The 22,353-nt window shown below is 31.9% G+C and overlaps 2 protein-coding genes across 4 annotated transcripts in view; one reads left to right on the top strand and one right to left on the bottom strand.

Annotated features, from left to right (window-relative positions):
• Nucleotides 1-2,556, bottom strand: part of LOC116030811 (1-acyl-sn-glycerol-3-phosphate acyltransferase 2-like) — a 9,662-nt gene extending 7,106 nt beyond the window's left edge. Inside the window, exons 1-5 of the mRNA XM_031273146.1 lie at nt 2,445-2,556; nt 2,203-2,309; nt 1,706-1,828; nt 841-880; nt 678-751 (exon numbers count right to left, since the gene is read on the bottom strand). Of these exons, the coding sequence (XP_031129006.1) occupies nt 678-751; nt 841-880; nt 1,706-1,828; nt 2,203-2,283 (318 nt within the window). The 5' untranslated portion in view covers nt 2,284-2,309; nt 2,445-2,556. The remainder of the gene's footprint in view (nt 1-677; nt 752-840; nt 881-1,705; nt 1,829-2,202; nt 2,310-2,444) is intronic.
• A 13,331-nt stretch (nt 2,557-15,887) lies between these two features.
• Nucleotides 15,888-22,254, top strand: LOC116030291. 3 transcript variants are annotated; one of them, XM_031272502.1, is made up of 15 exons: nt 15,888-16,256; nt 16,872-17,406; nt 17,619-17,712; nt 18,163-18,349; nt 18,438-18,693; nt 18,889-19,104; nt 19,189-19,275; nt 19,356-19,490; nt 19,968-20,081; nt 20,169-20,416; nt 20,544-20,624; nt 20,773-21,004; nt 21,417-21,515; nt 21,599-21,784; nt 21,870-22,254. In XM_031272502.1, the coding sequence occupies exons 2-15, from the start codon at nt 17,020-17,022 to the stop codon at nt 21,978-21,980; spliced, it is 2,433 nt and encodes an 810-aa protein (XP_031128362.1). In that variant the 5' UTR covers nt 15,888-16,256; nt 16,872-17,019; the 3' UTR covers nt 21,981-22,254. The 3 variants fall into 3 exon arrangements, with proteins under 3 accessions (XP_031128362.1, XP_031128360.1, XP_031128361.1); XM_031272500.1 differs by having other exon boundaries at nt 16,477-17,406; XM_031272501.1 differs by having other exon boundaries at nt 15,888-16,487.
• The last annotated feature ends 99 nt before the right edge of the window (nt 22,255-22,353 follow it).

The raw sequence follows: 22,353 nt of genomic DNA, 5'->3' as shown, positions 1-22,353 counted from the left end.
TATATATATATATATATATATATATATATATATATATATATTGATATTATATTTTATATTATATTATACATGGCTCGCGAGCGGCTCGTCGAGCCACGAGCCTAAAGAATTATAGCTCGAGCTCGGCTCGATTGTTAAACGAGCCGCTCGAGCTCGGCTCGAGCTCGACTTTGACCGAGCTCGAGTCGAGCTTTGACCGAGCGGCTCGCGAGCCGCTTGCGAGCCGCTCTGCTCATTTGCAGCCCTATGCCAAATTATCATCATGCAACTAATGCAACATGAACTTTATTCATTTTCAAATATTAGTTGACTAATAGTTGACATGCAAGTGTGCAAGTTTTTAAGAGAAAATAAGGATAAAACTATTTCTTTTTTTAAACATGCAAAACATATATGTGCACATATACTTATAGGTATAGCCACACAAGAATAGGCCCAAACATAAATGTAAAGACAACTATAGATAAACATGGATTGCCATCCAAGTCTGATTAAAGTAAATGGCATATGTTAACTAAAGAAGCAACTAATATAAGACAATCCCAAGCAAAAACCCACACACACATATATGTCCATACACTTATACAGTATAGCCACATGCAACAGATGGATAGACCCAAGCAACAGATAAAAAGAATAGATGTATGAACTAGCACAGCAACAGATATAAAACGAACCTGAGCTAAAACCCATCCAACAACCCAATCTATGTCACTTCTGTGATTAGATATTAAGAGAGCATGTTCTTTACCTAGAAAATTAGCAGAACACAACCATGATAAGAACAGCTAAACAGACATGGTGCATACGTATGACTGTTTAACAACTGAAAAACCTTACCCATAAGTTTAAATGTCTCCGGATCTGTATACAATTGGACCTACAATACAAAAAGTACCAATATGACAGACTGAACTCACCAATTATAAACATGGAAATGGAGAATGGTAACTTTACTCAAATCTGAAGAAACATTTTGCTATTTCACTGTTAATCTGAGTAAATGTAAAGCATTACCATTTTCCAGTTGCAAGTATCAGAACCACAAGAAAGATAACCAATAGAAAAGATTTCAAGTAAAAAATGATCTGATTATTTGAAATTTGATTGCGCACTCAAAGTATGGACAAGAGGGCAAGACCATAGTGAAAATGATTGCAACTCTTTATTGAAGCAGTGGCACAGTTAATAAATGCCCATTTAATTTAAGGCACTAGTGCATTCTAATTAAATGGGTTAAACATGGAAAATACATTGCCACCCATGTAGAATTCTCTTTGCCAGCCTGCCAAGCACAGCAGTATACATGTTACCCATTGAAAAATGACTTACTCGAGAATCTTTTGCTCCTCAAAAAACTCACTCAGAAAAGTATTCCTTTTGACAAGTGATTACAACTTTCAACACATTCCTAGGCCCTAGGTGAATAGGTAGTTTTGATGTTGATACAGTGAGGTTGCAATTCATACTTTGGATAACAAAGCAACTTTGCTACTTAAGACAAGAAACAAATCATCAATACTGATATTGTGTAGTTCATAGGTGCAAGTCATTGTTCACAAGTTACAACCTACTTCAGTTAGTATAAAGAGTAAAGACACATGCTTAGCAAATAGAGTATTTAATGCAATAATCAACTAATCATCTAGATTGAAAGACTGACTAAGGTAAGCAAGCATAATACGGGAACCAATCGAAGCATTACCTTGACACCAGCCCACCAATCAATGAGCCACACAAGCTCCAGCCACAACAGCTCTGCAAACAGCCTATTTATCCTCCTGTATGTGCTCTTTGAGAATGGTCTTATAACAACATAGCAAGTAGCCTGAGAATTTTCAATTTACATAAAGGGAAATCTATTAGCTTAAGCAATGTTTTTACACATCCAGCTCACTGAATTATTTTAGAAAAGAAACAACTAAATAAACTCAATACTTCCCTTTACACGCTACTTGAGTGAATAAAATGATCAGTTAACAACCAAGCACCAAAGAGATCACGTAATTAACTCATCCAAAAACCTAGGGAGTATGGATCAAACTTCAAACCACCCCAAAAATCCCTGAAATTCTACTCCTAACAAAGGCTATGTTTAATCAACTCTACAAAATGCCTAATACCAAAATGATCACATTCAAGTCCTTAGCTACTAGCATGACCGGAAAAATGAAAGCATTTGAGGAGGATTAGAAAGAACACCTGAATGGCATTGGTGACAAGACCGGAAATGAAGAAAAGAACGCCCACTGGGACGATAACAGCTGCCGCCGCAAACGCCATGACGGAACTCCCGACTGAATCAAAACCTGTATAAAGAGAAAGAGAAAGAGAAAGAGAGATCGAGAGTTGAAACTGGAGAGCTAAGCGAAGACTGAAGAGTGGAGTGATTTATAGATGAATCAGAAGGGATCAAAAAAATAATACAAAGAAAAGAAGTTTACATCTTAGAGTATAGATATGGTGCCGACTTGAGGTTGAGGGTGGAATGAATGGGGAAGTTATGGGCGCTGCACTCTGACCCCCCGCGCTTTGAACGCCGTTTCATATTTCAAGGTGTCCCGTGCACGACAGCTAGGAAGACGATGTATTTATGAACTACGGAGTTTTTTTTTTTTTTTTTTTTTCCTTTCCCCTCATCACGGGCATTTCATTGATGGGAGTTTTAATTTCTTAAAATTTCAATTCTTAAAATTTGGGAAGAAAAATATTTATCATGCTTTGTTGATAGGAGAATTAATTTACCAGAGGTTTAATTCTTAAAATTTGAAGAAAAATACTAATTTCATGATTTTTGTAGTGCTGTTTAAATTACTACTAACATTCAATAGTTGATAATCGACTTAGAAACTGATAAAGTCATTTCTAGACAACAAAGTAATAAACACAAGTCAAAAATGATAGTCAACTAAGTTGGAAGCTCATCCATATCTAATTCTCATCCAAAATAGTCATTATGACAATAGTATTTTATACTTCAAATTGTATTTGACTTGGATAAAAGATGTAATATAATAGATACAACTTCATTAAATATGCAAGATTATTACATATAACATCATATAAATTTTGTAGTTATTTTACATCAATGACTATTATCGTTAAAGATTAAACTAATGATAATTAAGTGTTCTCGACTAAAAGGTTAATGCACCTTGCATTGGATCAAGCTATATCGACTAACCATTGTTGTCAAAAATCCTACTCATATAATATGACAATTTATGATTCATATTTGATTGATAAGTATAATCTTTTTTTAACATATATACGGTATAATTAGTTCGGTCACAATACCCCGGCTCAATGAATAAAAAAGATTTTATTGTCACACCAAATGATAAAAGAGTTATGTAAAAAAAAAAATGTATTTAATTTGTAGCTTTATCATCTCATACGGATTAATATGTAATGAGAATTAAATTCATAAGTTCTGGCAAGTATATGCAGGTCATTAATGGGCTCCGTATAGTATTTAGGATTTAGCATTATGTATGTATTGATTATTGAATATATTATTTTGACATTTATACGTGGAGTTTGTCCCAAAACATAAAGAGAAATAAAGGAATATAAACAAACCTTTGGTACACACCAAAGAAAATGGCACCTAACAAAGTATATATAATCACCTAAATGCATGCCCTTTTTCTTTCCTTTTCTCAAAAATAAACATTTTTCTTAGTACTATTGACTCCATTATAACATGTAGTATTTGACTATCTGTTCATATATAGTTTCTCAACCTATTGGGGATCAAACTTGTGACCTCTCATTTGGGGAGCTACAATTATGACACTTGACAACAATGTCTTTGCAACTACATCAACAATTAGTCACCATAATTTGAAGAGAAGGTGGAAACAAAGCACCACATTGTCATCACCTCATTAACACTATTAATTAGGAGATTATATTGCTATGTATAAAAAGTATACTTATTTTTTCACTTATGTTCACTAGGAAGCAAATTAGGTTATTGCATACTAGCAAATTAGGTTTAAGTGGTCTTTATCAGTTGGACTGTCTTCTCAAATAAATTAGACATATTTTTTTTATATTTATATTGTTGGTGTTGTATATCCTATTCTGATGTAATTGGTTGCTTCAATTCCCTTCAAATCTATCTATATATAAAACCATTATTCTCATTCTAAACTTTCCCGCCCAAAGTTAATGGTATATATGTAAATTCAGTTATTTTATTTATTTATTCATTTAATTTATTAATTATCAATTAATTATTAATTTATTATGGTTAAATGTTGGTGATTGAATAATTGTAATATATTAATTGCTGATTGAATAATTGATTATATAATTGGTGTGATATATATGTCATAATCACACGAGAATTATTTTAGTAAAATTATATGCCATAATCACACGAGAATTATTTTAGTAAATCCAAATATATATATATGGTTATTTTATTAATTAACTATATATATTTCTATAAAATTTATTGCCATAATCCCAAGAAAATTAAAACCTCTACTCCAATAGCATTCTTCCTAATTTTATTCCATAATACCACGGGAATTATTTTAGTAAAACCAAATATATATATGGTTATTTTATTAATTAACCATTTATATATTTCTATAAAATTTATTACCATAATCCCAATTTCTTTCATATAAGTTCCGAGCATGAGAGATTGCTCCCTCACAACTTCTGAACTCGGCAAAGTTGCCATTCGTTTCGTAGATTTCCGATCACAACTCTGATAGACAAGCTCAAGACTCAAGAGTAAGTGAAAATCTTTTGGTTTCTTTCTTTAGATTCATGGTTATGCTTTGTTGTTCTTCCTTTCATTGTTTAGTTTATGATTTCGTGTAAACAATTGTTTTGAAATTTTTTGTAATTCAATTTGGTGATGATATACCATTTCCTAGCGATAACGAAGCCCCATCGTAGCATGCACCAAGAATTGCACCGACCTACTTGAATCGGTTGAAAAAGATGATTTTTTATGCGTAGTCGCCGGCACCGGTAAATCGCAAACATTCACCGGGTCATCTAGGGTAAATGAGAGGGGTTAGCGGAGGAAGAGGAGAAAGAGCATACCATATTCTTCCCCGCAAGTGAAGCCGAAGAAAGATTTTCTTGACTACGAGAGAGTGGATTGGAAAAAGTTAAACGTGATTCAAGGCCTTGAATTATATATTGGGGTTTTTGGGTGTAGAATAACTGATGAAGATTGTTGAGTGCTTTTACCACCCGTATCAACAATTAGATCAGGAAGGGCAATGGATGAGGAGCAAATGGCGTGCAAAGGTTTCAATTCAGTTGTTGTTACAATTATGCAGTGGTAAAATTACATATTTTTCTATCTCTAAAAGTTATTTTTTAATTTATGGAGAAGTTTCTATGTATTTTCTTTTTTAATTTGGTTTGGTTGTTGTTATAAATATATTGTATTAAAATTACTTGTTATTTCTATCCCTTAGTTGTGTTTCTTTTGAAAAGTTTATCTTATACTCTTGCATAATATTATGGTTTTGGGATAGGATAAAAATAATAATCCTCTTGGTATAATGAAGTGGATCTATTGCATGAATAATAATAATATAAAATTTATACATTAATATAATACTGATGCTGTTAAGATCATAATAATAATAATAATAATGATAATAATAATAATAACAATACTAAATAATTCAGAACTCTTAATATAATTTCCGAATATAATTTTTCTAATATAATTTTCATAATATTAATAATAATATAATAATAATCCAAAATGCTTAATATAAGTTCCTAATTAAAATTTTCTATTAAATATGTTTATAACGGTAATTACAAATATAGTATTACGAAAAATTAGCAGGATTGATACTAGCTAATCAATTTTCTAATATAATTTCTTTTGTCATATTTTAATTTTTTAGTACTATATATCATATTTTAATTAATTGATACTTTTCCTAATATATCTTAAGGCTTCATCAATTTTTTATAATGTTGATCCATATGTTAATCTGTTTATTTAGGTAATATATATAGGTAAGTACCATACCATCTAAATAACCCATGGTAATTACCAATTGTATTTAACATCTAAATTTATTATGGTATAATTAAACATTGAGAATTCCTTCCTATGATGATTTTTTTTTTCACTTCAAATAATATCAATTGCCCATTCACTTCCTTTTATTACTTTTGAAAAATTATAGAAATAAATGAATTAATATTTTCCGTTATTTAAATTTTATATTTTTATATAATCAATTAAGGACTTTTCAAAAAAGTATAATCAATTAAGGAAATTGATAATACACCTATTAAGTCCATCATAATTAAAGGATATTTAAAAAATTATGATAATTGTTCCAATTCACAGATTATTACGCTAATTTACAAATTATTGTGTCCATACAATTATGCAAATTATTCAAATTCACATATTATTACACATAAAGTTATCCTAATAGTTACTTTTGAATAAAATCTTTAACTATAGTAATTAAGAAATTAATTCACACATTATACTTTTATTAAACTATTTTTATACTTGCCAAAATATAGCTTGCCATACTATAGATTTATGTAATCAATTAAGGAATTGAAATTAGTGGTACACTTATTACGACATAATTAAAGGAAATTAAAGGTACACATATTACATCAATAATTAAACAAAATTAAACTTACACGTATTATCTATGTTATCTATACTATATATAAAAGTAAAATCCTCCTATTTCATTTTTTCCCGCCCAAGCTTTTGTAGTCAATTAATTAAATATTTTATTGGTTAAATAATTAATAAAGCTTATTTGGTAAGAAAATGTAAAATGGAAATTAACTAATATCTATTAATTGGTAATATCGTTGTTATATTCACGTATCAACACTATTAATAAAAGTAAAATCATTTATCGGAAAAGGAAAATGATATTACTAATTGACTAAAAATTATTTTTAAATTTAATAAAAAATAATTATACTTTCCTTTTGAAAACTTTAAGTTATTTAAACTTTAAAAAAAATAATTTGACATGGGTTGTTAGATTTTTATAATAATCAAAATTAATTCATTCAAATATAGAGGAGGAAGATAAAACTAAATGCAATATGGTGAAAATGAATACACTTAAAGTATAAAAGTATAATTACACATATATAAGTGTGATTGACTAATAATAATTAGCTAATAATTATTATGGTAATTAAGCTAAACATTGATCGTTGAATTTATTTTTATAATAACCATAATTAAATTATTTTCTCATTTTTCACATATTTATTTTAGTAATAATATAATTACATAAGTCATATTACTTATAGATCTTCTTAAGATAATTGTAGACAAACAAATCATATATTATTCAATTAATTGAGTAATACTTTTGCACTAATCTTATAATCAAATAAATGTACACGTTCAATATTAGAATTTTTTATAATTTCATCTTTATTTTTATTATCTCAATATATAATTAAAAAAAAATTATCTATGCATCGCACGGGTAATTGGACAATTATTTGTTATAGTTCAAGCAAGAAAAAACATCATAAAACATAATCGATCCAACCAATTTCATCAATTGCGCTATATAATATTCAATGTTATAATTTATATAATTGTATATCGATACAAATATTCTTAAAATATTATAACAAATCCATTCCGTGCAACGCACGGGCAAAAATACTAGTGTATAATAATAATAATAATAATAATAATAATAATAATAATAAATTAGTCCCTTACCCCTCTTAGTGTGGCTTTTATTTATTGGGTGCTCATTAATTAGCTAACGCAACATTAATTAGAAAGAAGATTTAGTAACCAATTAACTAATGCCACCTGAATAATGGATTGAAATTTGGATGGAAAAAATAAGAAGGGTATCAAACATTGCTCATAAATTAATTAATATATAAAAACAAAAACAAAAACTGACAATGAGACAACATCTTTTAAAACAGCTCTATTCTGATTTAATCAAGATAAAAAAGAGTTTAATTATATATACACACATTCCTGTAATTTTGATTTTACTTGTGCATGAAAATCAAAATAGAATAGAACTATTTAAAGGTATATTTATTATGCAACTTAATGAAAAAGGAATTGAAGTAGATCGTTTTCAAAAAAAAAAAAAAAAAAAAAATTGAAGTAGATCAGAGTAGCAATAATGTAATGATTTGGGGAGAGAAGTTGAATTTATGATGGGTAGATAGAGATGCACATGCACTCCATCGCTTTCAACGAGTAAGGTACGTACCAAAGTGACATTAGAGCAGATAAAAGCTTCTTTTCGCAACGCTTAGAAAATATGAGAAAGTTATACTACATGAACTTTCTTACTTTTATTTTTTTATAGAGTAATTTAACAGTTTCATTGTCTTTGGTGATTTAGTCTCAAATTATTATTTTTATCATTTAACATCATAAATTATCATGTTTTGAACATTTTTATCTTTCCAATGACAAAAAATATGTTTCTTTCGTTATTTTCTTTTCTTTTTTGCTCTTAAACTGTAATAAATGATTCACATAATCATGGACTAAAGCAATAGCAATAAGACTGAAGCTAATCGGGTGGCGACATTTTGAGCTTTCCAACTGTGTTGCAAAATGATTTCCTTGCACCCGAAGGTCCTCATGTACTCAGTATCGCCATTGACAAAGGACGATTTGGGGTTGGGATTGAAGGAGATGAAGACAAGAGCCAAGTGAAAGAGCTGAGATGGTGCAATCCACGGTTGAAGAGACAAAATAAATAAATAAATAATTGGTGCAAAAAACTGGAAATTAAAAAAACTGAAGATATAAAAATACTCTGGCCTAAAAAAGGGTTTAACCAGAAAAAGTCATAGTAAGGATAAAAAATATCCAAAATATGATAGTCTAGGTTGTTAAATGGAAAAAATAATTGTTTGTGACTAAATTTAGAATTGTCACAAAAACAATGAACCTCGTTGAAATTAACTCATTGAAATGATAATAATAATAATTTGAATAGACAAAAATACCATTGTCTATAATAGGATTTCACTAAAATAAAAGTCACTTGAATGATTACAAGTGTCCAAAATATAATAGTCTAAGATGTTAATTGGCAAAAATGATAATTTGAGACTGAATTTGAAATTGTCACCAAAGACAAATGACCTATGCTAGAATTAACTCTTTTTAATATGACAAATGATAATAAGTTATGTTATGTGAGTGTTATCATCAACTGAGAGTGAGTATAAGTTAGGAGTAAAATTTAAAATCACTAGTATTTTTCATTTGAGAATCAGACAGGATGTAGTCAGCAGCTGCTTTGCTTGTATTTTTGTCAATGTCAATGACAGCTACAATCTCATATCTTCCGTCGAACTGACAAAATCCCATGTCAACGTGACTAGGTGAGGGGCCGGGGAACAAAGGTTTTTATTTTACTGTGCTCACTCACGTAATATTAAGTGTTGTTGATAGTTGTGTATGCGGTACGTAAATTATATATTCGATAAGGATTCATTTTGTAAAATCAATCTTGGATATGACATCGTTTTTATAAAAAAAATAAAAAATAAAAATTTCACCGTCAATGGTGTTAACTATTTATATGTTCATAAATTCAAAGTTTAATGTTTGAAACTTAAACATTATATATTACTAAATTCAAAGCTTAATGTTCATAAATTAGACACTCTGGACACATATTGTGGTCATGACACTAACTATGTTTTATGTTTATAACATGTTTTATATATGCTCAAATACTCAAAGCTTAATGTTTCAGAAACTAGATATATATGTACATATAATACATACTATATGTTCTGAATATTCATAAAAAACAAAAGTAAATATTTGTTGAAATGCAATCCCCTTGTCTTGTTGTCTTGTTGATGCTTTAATGTTCTTGATGAAGTCAAAGCTAGTGAGTTTAGGTTGTGGCCCTCCCATGTGAGAGGTCACAGGTTCGATCCCTAGTGGAGGCGTTGGCTCTTCGTACTTTAGTAGGTTGAGAAAGTATGTATGAACAGATACTACATTGTAACAGAGTCAATAGTATTCAAAGGGTGCTTTAATTTTATTTATTTATTTATTTTCATATTTGCTTGGAAAAATGGAGAAAAGCTCTGTATCTGTTACAGTATAATGTTGGTATTCAAAGGCCCAAATTATTTAATTGGAGGCCTAGCTAATTAATATTCGATCGTTATACCCTGCACCACGGTGCACATAGCAATGTGCATCACGTACGTAAAACGACGTCGTTTCGGTGTTAGTGGACGCGGATGCGAATGACTCAGGGAATTCATTATCTATAATACACATAATCATTATCTATAATACACAGAACGTTTGCCTAGAATACACAGAATGTTTGCCCAGAATACACAGAATATTGACACAAAATACACAGATGTTAGTGGACGCGGATGCGGACGCGAATGACTCCAGGGAATTCATTATCTATAATACACATAAGCATTATATAAAATACACAGAATGCTTGTCTATAATACACAAAATGTTTGCCCAGAATACACAGAATATTGACACAAAATACACAGAACTCATCCTCCTAACATTCGAATGCACAAACACATCACAACATGTGTTAATAACATGAATACACAGAATATTTACACAAAATACACATAACTCATCCTTCTAAACATTCGAATGCACAAACACATCACAACATGTGTTACTAACATGAAATCACATGTGTTACTAACATGAATACACATAACGATTGTCTAGAATACACAGAACGGTTGCCTAGAATACACTGAATGATTGCCTGGAATACACAGAATATTAACATAAATACAGAGACCGGCCGAAACGGAAAACGTGATTTCCAAAAAAAAATGGACGATTAGTTTACAATGCTCAAAACGACGTCGTTTAGGTACGTGATGCATATTGCTATGTGCACCGTGGTGCACAGTATAATTTGCTATTAATATTATGGCATTGGAGGCTGAAAGAAGGCCCGATTTGGCAAGCAATTAGAAGAATGTGACAATTCCGATTTCCGTGGCTATTATATCATAGGTTTGCCAAATGCCAACCCATCGCAATAAAAAACCACGTTTGTTATTGATGGATTTAATTAATTTAGGGTGTCCGAATTAATAAATCCAATAAATAAAAGAAGAACGATATTCAAGGTGATTGCAATTACCATCTCCACCTCGTTAAACTAGAACTAGAATATTTATAAATATGAATAAAACATCGTGAATCTTTTTTAATTTAATGAGTAATCTATGATTTAAGTTCTAGTTTCAATATGTTAACTCCGAGTTTCAATTTATTCTCCTTATCGTCTCCTTTCACTCCATGGGGAAGATAAAGATGGGGAGGGGTAGGGTTTTTTGTTTTTGTTTGTTTGTTTTTTATTTTATTTTATTTTATTTAAAATTATTAAAATAAATTTTAATGAGATGATCGCCGTGTCAGTAGTAGGTGGGAGAACAAATCAATTTTAGTATAATTGCATGATTTCGAACCATTTAGGAACTCAATTGTATTTTTTTACAATTGAATGACTAATAAATTACATTTTTACGTAGTTCGTTGAGCTATTTGAACATTATTGCTTATCATATTTAATCATTTTGAGCATTATTGCTTATCATATTTAATCATTTATTTTTAATTTGAACACGTTTAATATCATGAGTTACTAATATTGACATATTTACAATTTTATGAAGTTGATTCCTAATTAAGATAATTTGGTAATTTTGCAATTTTAATACTCTTTTCTTAATAAAATCCATTCATGAACAATATAATAAAAGATGTAGCATAGCCAAAAATAAGTTAAAGATTTTCATTAGAAGCGTGTCAAATTGTCATTTATCATGTTTAGGTATGTTTTCCAATAGGCAAATGTTTACTGAAAACATGCTAATTCGGACACAATGTTTCATTCTTGTTATGTTGATGCTGGCTTCGATCCTCATACGAATACAGCTGCTTTTGGTGCTATTATTTTCTCTCATTAAGGGTCTTTTATTGCTGCGATGAACGGTCCTCTTCAGAATTGTAACTCCTCTTTTATGGCTGAGACAATGGCGTGTAAGGAAGTTTTAGCTTGGTTGAAGGATAAACGTGTGTCCTTGGTGTATATTTTCTCGGATTGTTCCAGGCTTGTTCACAGTCTGTCAGCTTCACCGCTTAATATTAGGTCGTATGATGGTATCATTCTTACATACTGCAGGAGTCTTATGAATTGTTTTAATGATTGTTCTTTATGTTTTGTCCCTAGGACATATAATTCTTTAGCTCATTCTCTAGCTACAACGGCCTATGCTCAGCAGCTCAGGTTAACAATTTGTTTTGGGACTCTATTCCCCCTGCTTTTTTGAGTAATATATAATTCATCGTGTGGTTTGTTTTCAAAAAAAAAATAAAATGATTTCTAAGCAACGAGGGTGAGGTGTGCTGAATAAGTCCAGTTATGTTCTACAAATAATGAACCCCATATACAACGAAAATAAGCCTATAATATACATGCATAAATAATCAACATTCAATCAATTTGTACATGCTTAACCAATGAACATTATACATATAAATAATGAAGTCTCAAGTTGTTTTCATACTAACTTGTACACATTTAAATAATGAGCATTACATATAAAAATAATTTACTTTATGTATGGTCCTATGTACAGTAGACTATGGTCAACCTAATAAGCGTTAACCACTACTTGGGTGTGCAGTAGGTAAATCATGCTCCTATGTTATAATCCACAAACTATACAATAGAGGTAAACCGCATTAGGAAGATCATGTGAGATAAGTTCGACTGAAAGGGTGTAGGCAATAATAAAAATGGTGACCTTTAGACATAAGAATCATGCTCAACACACTCGTCCATGTATTATTGGTTATAAAATTCAGATACACACATACACATATACATACAATTATTTAATTAAATATTTATTTTGAGTCTTTAATTTCAACATATGTTTACTATCAAACCAAATAAAATAGGGACATTATTGGCACAAAAGCACATTCATAGTCAACCAATGGTTCATTTATTACAACTTGAAACAATATTCATTAAATTTAAAAACTATAAAAATTTGGGGCGGTCACTGATTATGACAGTCCATGCTTGAATTAATTTAGTGGCGATCCCCTAATCAAAATAAAATTCGAAAATGAAATATAAAGTTTATATAATAATGGCTTTAAAAAAAAAAGGAAAAAGGAAAAAAAAAAATAGGACAAGTTGAAGAGTCAAGACTTTACAGGCTGTTACTGGCAAGGTTGAAGCTCCTTCACCACTCACCTCCATTTATGTTGAGAGATAATTGACTTTTGTTAAACTAATATAAATATAATCTAGAATTTTTTGCATTTTTAGTCCCACGACTATTGTGGTACTTGCAGAATTGGTCCACGACTTTCAAACTTTGCAATTTTAGTCCATGACTATTGTTTTTGTTGCAAAAATAGTCCTTTTCCAGTTAACATCTCGCCGGAAAGTACATCCGGCGGATTTTCCGGCAAGTTTTCACCAGAAAAAAATCTGATATATTTTTCTTCAATTTTTCGTTGGAAAAAAAAAATTCCCTTTCAAGTAGTATTAAAATGGACATTTACATTGTTGAAAAAAATCCATCTTTCTAGTGGGAAAACATCGATTATGCCGGAAAAACATATATTCTTATTTTGGTAAATTAATTAAAGTTAAAACTCAATTTTAAAAAAATTAAAGTTAAAACTAATTTATTTTTTTAATTAGTAAAATTATGTACAAATTCAAATTTTTTGGTACTTTTTAGTTTAAATTTAATCTTAATAATATTATTTTGTTGATCATGAATTTGTACTAATAATTTTGAATTTGTACTTAATTGGCTAAAAAATAAAAATAATTAAAGTCTTAACTTTAATTAGTTTAATTAGTTTTAATTTTTTTTATTAAAATAGTCAATCACATATACATTTCAAATAGCTTAATTTGCTCCAAAGTCCAAATAGCTCACTGCCAGTAGTGTTCACCGCCATTCTGCATTTCTATTTCTTCAATTGATTTTGACTTCAAAATTTTTATAATTATTTTAACTTAATTAGAAATTAATTAGTTTTAACTTCAATTAGTTTACCAAAATAAGAATATATGTTTTTCCGGCATAATCGATGTTTCCTTGCTTGAAAGATTATTTTTTTCAACAATGTAAATGTCCATTTTAATACACTTGAAAGGAGAATTTTTTTCCAGCGAAAAATATGAAAGATTTTTTCCGGTGAAAACTTGCCGGAAAATCCGCCGGATTTATTTTCCGGCGAGATGTTGATTGGAAAAGGACCATTTTTGCAACAAAAACAATAATCGTGGACCAAAATTACAAAGTTTGAAAATCGTGGACCAATTCTGTAAGTACCACAATAGTCGTGGGACTAAAAATGCAAAAAATTCATATAATTAATTACTGATTAGCTACATGCAAGATTCCCCATTTATTTATTTTATAAATAAAATCATCATCATATTATTGATATTTGATTGCTTTGAAATCATGACTCACAGTCCCCACGTCCAATCACAATAAATTACGGACTATTAAATGCCTTATTAAAACTATTATCTTTTTCATCATGTTTTGGGTATTTAAGCAAGAATCTATTTGAAAATCAAGAAAATGACTTTAAAAAAAACAATTAAAAATGAGTTATTTTTTAATTTTTTTTTTCAATGTTTGGTTGTATTCTATAAAATTGTCTTAGTGTGTTTGATTTATTTTCTGAAAAGTGAACTGAATTGTATAACTAAACATTTTATTTTTTTGGTTTAGAATATAACATTTATAATATAATATAAAAATTTTAAATATAATAAAAAATAACTAATAAAATATCAAAATAACTTACTAAAGTCTTGCAATTCAAAATAACAAACTAAAATAACCAAAGTTTTACAATCCACAATTACGAACAAAGATTACTAAATGTTGGTGTTGGTGTTGGTGGTGATGTTGATAGTGGTGGTGGGGGTGTTATTTGTTGTTGTTGTTGTTGTTGTTGTTGTTGTTGTTGTTGTTGTTGTTGTTATTATTATTATTATTATTATTATTATTATGATGATGATGGTTGAAATATGTCCTTCAATTGATAATAACTTTACTTGCACAAAAAAGTATTAAAAATATAATTCAACATTTTATCTAATTAATTTAAAATATTAGTTATCACATTAGAAGGTACAAATTGTTTACAAGATATATAAAGATTTTTTTTTTCTTTTGAAAGGTAACAAAAATATAAAACAAAATATTATTTTCAAGGGTTGAGTTGGTTAAAACTCATTCATCATTATATTGGGCAGACATTTGACTTTTTATAGTCGCTACTGATTAGCTAGCTGCTTGTACTATAATCACCATTTAATGCAAATTGCAAAATAAGAAGAATTCGCAAAACACAATTGGTTCTTGTTTTTGTCCAATTGAAATAATCAATTTTGTACAACTAATTAGAAAATTACTGTAAAGTTAGAATAAAATTCTATGAGCACATTTAAACTGAATTTAGATTAATTTTATAATGATTGAGATATTATATGCTGTATCGAAATAAATTATTACCTACTTCAATCCTGGCTTCTAATTATATACTTTAAGGATTGACTTTTATGTATGCACATTATGTTAGAGTCAAACTTTGTGAACCTAATTCAAATCAAATCTTAAATAGTTTTACAATGACAATTAGCAAAAATGCAATCAAAATAAATGTTTCATTGATTCATAATTCAATCATTGCCTCTCATTATAACTGAAAATCCAAAAAAGAAAGTTCCCACTAAAATCAACAGTTGAGACTCGAGCACATTAGCACAATATCCGGCCAGGAATCTCTGTGGCAAAACCGTAATTTCAAAAATCCCTAGGTACAAACAAACAAAGCGTGTCAACAATCAAGTATCAATCCTCCAATTTCATTGAAGAGATTTCCAGGATGAAGAACCTTGCGGGTCTTACAAAAATGGAAAATCTACAAGAGATTTCTCGAATTGCCCAATCTACCCTTCGGCAAGGGCATTTCTCCGTCATTATAACGGCAGTCATCTTCACTGTTCACGTCTTTTGGTTCAATTCCATTTTCCAGCCTAAAACCTTGGCGGCTTCTATTTAAAGATTGTGACTTTTGCTGTGTGCACATGCATGGAATGGATGTATATTATACATGTATTTATTATGTAATATATATTTTTTTATGGGACCAGTTCGGTAACAGATTGTCAGCTGCATTTCAATAGGTAATTTCTCTCTCCTTTGGCAATTAGTCAACACCCTTTTCTTCTCCGGGTATGTAAGTATGGGTAATTGTATTCATCAGAAATATATAAAGATTGAATTTTTTTTAGAAGTTTTTATTAAAAGAATTTGTTAGTTTGGGACTTTGGGTACATACATATGAGTTGTTCTTCATGTTTCTGGTCTTTGAATTATTCAAAGAATCAAATTGTGTTCTTGCAGATCCGAGTCAGGTCTACGGGCTCACATTCACCAGCTTTCTTCAATGTTCATGCTTTTTGATATCTTTTGCTTGCATTTTTAGTCTCTGAACAATCTCAGCTGGTCTACTTGGTTGCCTTTTGCCTTTTTCATTTTAGAAAGGATATGTGTGTATGAAGAATTGTTGTTTGACCAATTTGTTGTGTAATTCTTCATAAAGTTTACTTCTTTTTTGGTCCCCTTCTAGTTCTAGATTAAAAGCTTGTGAGTTTTTATTGCCCCTGTGATGTATAGAGGCTTACATTTTTTTTAGTAGGTTTATTTGAGCTTTGTTTGTTTTCTGGTGATACCTCTTTAATTTGGAGAACTGAATTGCTTTTCTCAAGCTTACTTATTAGTTCCTTAAACTGTAACAGGGATTGTGAATTTGGGAAGGTCGACAAAGCTGTTGATTTACAGCTAGTGGCCTAAGAACCATGAGTTGAAAAGGGTCGTATCGGTTAATGCAAATTAAGAACTTGGTTTGAGACAAGTTAAAAGCGGAAGTCAGTAATTTGGGAGATCATGTTCTCTTTCCAGAAAAGATGTTCATGGTCCCTAGTGGCAAGTGGTGCTTCATTTGTGATCTTGGTTTCAGTTGTTCACTTATTCCTATACCCTGTCGTTCCTTCTCTGGACTATTTTAGTACAAATTCTTGTCTCCCAATTAATGGGTCAAGTGCAGTGGATGATAGAGCTTCCCAAGATAACAAGACAATCGAAGATAGAATGTATGTGACACTAGTCAATGGGACTTCTAAAGGAAGCCCGCCTCCTATGCTTGATTTAAATGCAGAATTTCCTGAAGATTTACATAATGCTGTGGTCTACCGTGGTGCTCCATGGAAGGCTGAAATTGGCCGGTGGTTAGCTGGTTGCGATGCAAGAAATGCATCAGTGAAAATAGTTGAGGTAATTACCAGCTTGATTTGTGAAATATATTTCTATCATGTTCTTTTCTTAACATATCAATCCAGCTTCCATGTCCATACTCGTATTCTGCTGTATTTTTGTTTTAAAGGGATTAATCATTTTATCGTGAGATCTAAATCAATATATAAGGTGTCTTCTGCTTTACAAGTTCTGCATGATAGTAGCTCATAAAACACCCATACTGTTAACAGCAAATCGGCAGCAAGAGCTGCAATAATAGTTGCAGCAGTCAAGGCGTTTGCAATCATGATCTGGGTCAATGTCGCTGCTTTCATGGTTTCAGTGGTTAGTATTTCTTAAGCTTCGTCCTACTACTAATTGAGAATATGGCATGCACAATAATATCTTTGGAGGGTGTGAAGTATGTCAAGTTGTGAATAGAAACAAGTGCATGCAAATTAAACACCCGCAAATGGTGGGTGAATTCGGGGTGTATAATGGTAACCTGTTAGCTTGCCTTAATCTTGTATCTTTGTTTGTATGTTAAGAGCATTTATTTATATCCTTTTTCACCAAAAAGTCTGCTTTAGTCTTTTACTATACATAATAATATGTCCATATGATCATATATCTGATTTTTCTGCAAACTTTTCCTCTCTTCCCTATTTTCCCATCCTTTCTCATCGTACAGATGCCTCTTGCAAAATAAAAAAGAACGGATGCTCATATGAAATTTGAGCCTGGAAATGGATTTCTATTGGGATATTATATCTTACTTATGATATCCATTACTAGGTGAAGGATGTTCAGAGAGGCTGGAGTTGAAGTGCAACTACCCCGAGTCAAAAGAGCAACCTTATGGGCGATGGGTTGTATCAATTTGTCCAGCACATTGTGACACAACAAGAGCAATGTGTTTTTGTGGGGAAGGCACAAAATACCCAAATCGTCCTCTTGCAGAGGCATGTGGCTTTAAGATCAAGTAAGCACATAAATCTCAGTATGCTGGCAGTCCACCTGTGGCTTCTATAGCAATCTGTGAACCATAGCTTTTGCATATATGATTTCAGCCCCCCATCTAAACCCGGTGACCACCCTATGACTGATTGGACAAAAGCTGATCCAGATGTCTTCACTACCAATACTAGCAAACGAGGATGGTGCAATGTGGATCCTGATGAAGTATCTGCTTCCAAGGTGCTCTTCAAAGAGGAGTGCGATTGTAAGTATGATGGACTTTGGGGCAGATTCTGTGAGGTGCCTGTTTCGAGCACTTGTATCAATCAATGCTCTGGGCATGGGCTATGCCGAGGTGGATTTTGTCAGGTAAGTTGCACTTGTATCATGGACCAGAAGATTAATGGAATTATTTTCTTTTCTGTTAATTTTACCATTTGACCCTTTAAATGCAAAAAACCAAGTTCTTCCTAAGAATCCTGGCATAGCACAACTTCTTAACTTCTTTTTTTAGTTCAACACTTTTACTTTTTAGCAATTGACAAGATACCTGCTTATCTGCAGTGTCATACTGGTTGGTTTGGGGCAGATTGTAGTGCTCCCTCTGTTCTGTCCTCCATTGGAGACTGGCCAAAGTGGCTTCGACCAGCCAAAATAAACATTCCAGATAATGCGAATGCCACAGGGAATCCTGTTAATATTGAAGCTGTCGTGGAGAAGAGAAGGCCACTCATCTATGTTTATGATTTGCCCCCAGACTATAACAGTCTTCTCTTGGAGGTTTGAACACTTTCTGCCAATTGTTTCTTATGCGTTTTAGTTAAAAGATTTTGTTCTTTGCTAATTGACTTTTGGGCATTATAGGGACGCCATTTTAAACTGGAATGTGTAAACAGAATCTATGATTCAAATAATGCTACAATATGGACAGATATGCTGTATGGTGCACAGGTATAGGTCAATTCTTGATGCCATTTAAGAAAAATCTTTATATGCTTCTTACATTGTTTATTGTGCTCAATGTTTCCTAGATGGCACTTTACGAAAGTATATTAGCCAGCCCTCATCGAACATTGAATGGCGAAGAAGCAGATTTTTTCTTTGTTCCAGTTCTTGATTCCTGCATTATAACTCGTGCTGATGATGCCCCTCACTTGTCCATGGAGGTAAGATTATAAGATGACAGAAACTTTTCTTCACTTTCTGATTCTAAACTTTTCACCCATAAGAAGGCACAAGTTTTGCTGACTAAGTTAATAACATACCACACATACGCGAGTGCATTCTGTTGTTGAAATTTATCAAATATTTTTTTTCAAAATCTGAAGCATTTTTACTCAGCCATTGAGTTACTGGCATAGTGGCATGCGTAATTTTGAAAAAACTATTTTAATTTGTGCTGGAATTTTACATTAAACAAATCAGAGTTTGAGGGAGGTGTGAATGTGAGTCGGGTAGAGTCAGAGAGATGAAGAAGATAGGAAACTCAATACAATTTAAAAAATAAAGGATTATATTAAGGTTTTATTCTATATTTCTACGTTTTGCAGTTATTTATCTTCATTATGGCATGCCAAATAGTTTGCATATGTAATAGCATGAATATGACTTCAGATTATGTTTTCTAAATAAAACAATTTCAGGAGCACAACGGCTTGAGGAGCTCTCTTACTCTGGAGTTATATAAGAAGGCTTATGATCATATTCAATCAGAGTACCCTTACTGGAACCGTTCATCAGGCAAAGATCACATATGGGTATGATATCTATATCTATATCTATATTGGCTTGAGGAACTTTAATATTTGGTATCCATGCTAACGATTTTTTGTTTCTGAACACAGTTCTTTTCATGGGATGAAGGTGCTTGCTATGCCCCTAAGGAAATTTGGAACAGCATGATGCTAGTCCATTGGGGCAATACAAACTCAAAGCATAATCGTTCAACAACAGCATATTGGGCAGACAATTGGAATTCAATTTCGTCTGACCGAAGAGGAAATCACTCATGCTTTGACCCAAATAAGGATCTTGTACTTCCAGCTTGGAAGCTACCTGATGGAGGTTCTCTGAAAGCTAAACTTTGGGCTAGGTAAGTTGTTTGGACGTCATCTGTCGTATAAATAGATTGGGACATTGTTGAACAAGTATGTATAGCTTTTTATTTTGGTTCAAATTTAAGTGGCAAACAAGAATTTCTTGATTAATTATTTGTGCAGGCCACGGGAGGCGAGGAAGACACTATTTTATTTTAATGGCAATCTTGGACCAGCTTATGATAATGGGAGGCCTGAAGCTACGTAAGTAAACTTCATCGATATACTGTAAAATTGGTGCATTTAATTTGAGGACTTTCTCATTGTTGGTCTACAAGACTACTTTATTAGTGCACCTTTTGCTATCTCATATCGTGATGAAACTTAGTATTCAAATGTTGATGTTCTTCAGGTATAGTATGGGCATAAGGCAGAAAGTGGCTGAAGAATTTGGATCGAGCCCTGACAAGAAAGGTAAGCTTGGCAAGCAGCATGCAAAAGACGTTATTGTGACCTCATCACGTGCTGAGAATTACCATGAGGAATTGGCTAGTTCTGTCTTTTGTGGGGTTATGCCTGGCGATGGGTGGAGTGGACGGATGGAAGATAGTATTTTGCAAGGGTGCATTCCTGTAGTCATTCAGGTAATCATACATTCTAAATACGGAGTATTTTTTTGCCCGTAAGGGCAGCCCAAGTGGTAAGAGAGTTACAGGGCGAGGGTTTACTCACTACTCACACTGTCAGGAGTGGGGTTTACCTCGTTAATCCTAAATATGGAGTATTTCGTTTCCATAGTCATGAACCTAGATGTCATTTGAGAAGCCCTCGAAAATGTGGTGGTACGCCTTCGCTACTAGCTATAGCTTTTGGCGTAGTGGTAAGCGCTTGATCAAACTATGCAGTTAAGACTGGCAGGTTCTGGGAGGGGATTGTTGGGTGGAGATATTGCACAACAGAAACATAATATACGCTTTTAAGAACTTAAAATGGTCGCATATTTGAAGTTTTCTGTGTCATTTTCTAAGCATCGACTTCTGTGTTCCCTGCATTCAGGATGGTATATACCTGCCGTACGAGAATGTCCTTAACTATGAAAGCTTTGCAGTTAGGATACGCGAAGATGAAATTCCAAATTTGATGAACATTCTCCGGGTAATCGTCTGCCACATTTGTCATTTGTGTTGTGGAAACAGACAGAAGCTGACCACTTGATCATGTTAATATTCTTTCTACAGAGTATAAACGAGACAGAAGTAGAATTCAAATTGGCAAACGTAAAGAAACTCTGGCAGAGATTCTTTTATCGCGATTCCATTTCCCTCGAAGCTGAGAGACAAAAGGATGCGTCTGGGCGCATCGATGACTGGGCCGAGCAGCTTTCACAGCTAAGTGAAGACGATGTCTTTGCCACATTCATACAGGTACGTCATGCCATTGGACACAAACAGTTTCTCGCCTTTCAACATCCTTTTTGTTAATGGCAATGAATATCTATGTTTTCTGAAGGTGCTGCACTACAAGCTACACAACGATCCTTGGAGACGATTAGTTCCTCAGAGGAAAAAGGAATTCGGATTGCCTGGAGAATGCTTAATGAGAACATTGGAGAATGCTTAATGAGAACATGATGTATACAGAAAACGTTAGAACACAGACAGCAGCTAAGGCATAAGAATGCCAACTGCAGGAGATGTAAAGGGAGCCACAAGAAGGCCATACAATTTTGGCGAAAATACAAATTTTTCTATGGATATGATATATCCTTGTGTAACAGCATTGCATTGCAAAATTACATTCTTTTATAGACATGTAAATCTGTTGGCACCAGGTGACAAATCAGTTATATTAAAAAGTGAAAAATTAGTTGATATATATTTCAATTATAGTTGCATCTTATTAAAAGTGAACACTTTCTCTATCTCACTTACTATCATTTCTCTTTTCTCCATTATTTTATCAGACTCGACATTTACTCGAAGTTTGGTGCAAT

The sequence above is a fragment of the Ipomoea triloba genome, chromosome 9 (assembly GCF_003576645.1).
Source record: "Ipomoea triloba cultivar NCNSP0323 chromosome 9, ASM357664v1".
Taxonomy (NCBI): domain Eukaryota; kingdom Viridiplantae; phylum Streptophyta; class Magnoliopsida; order Solanales; family Convolvulaceae; genus Ipomoea; species Ipomoea triloba.
Note: the sequence above shows the minus strand (reverse complement) of the source record. Positions and strands in the feature narration are given on the sequence as shown.

What these genes read in the sequence shown, in the direction of transcription:
- LOC116030291 (XM_031272502.1), top strand. Translation starts at nt 17,020, where the DNA reads ATGTTCTCTTTCCAGAAAAGATGTTCATGGTCCCTAGTGGCAAGTGGT. An exon ending in CAGGCAAAGATCACATATGG is followed by an intron (nt 20,082 to 20,168) that starts GTATGATATCTA and finishes TTCTGAACACAG; the next exon opens with TTCTTTTCATGGGATGAAGG. An exon ending in TCTTTGCCACATTCATACAG is followed by an intron (nt 21,785 to 21,869) that starts GTACGTCATGCC and finishes TGTTTTCTGAAG; the next exon opens with GTGCTGCACTACAAGCTACA.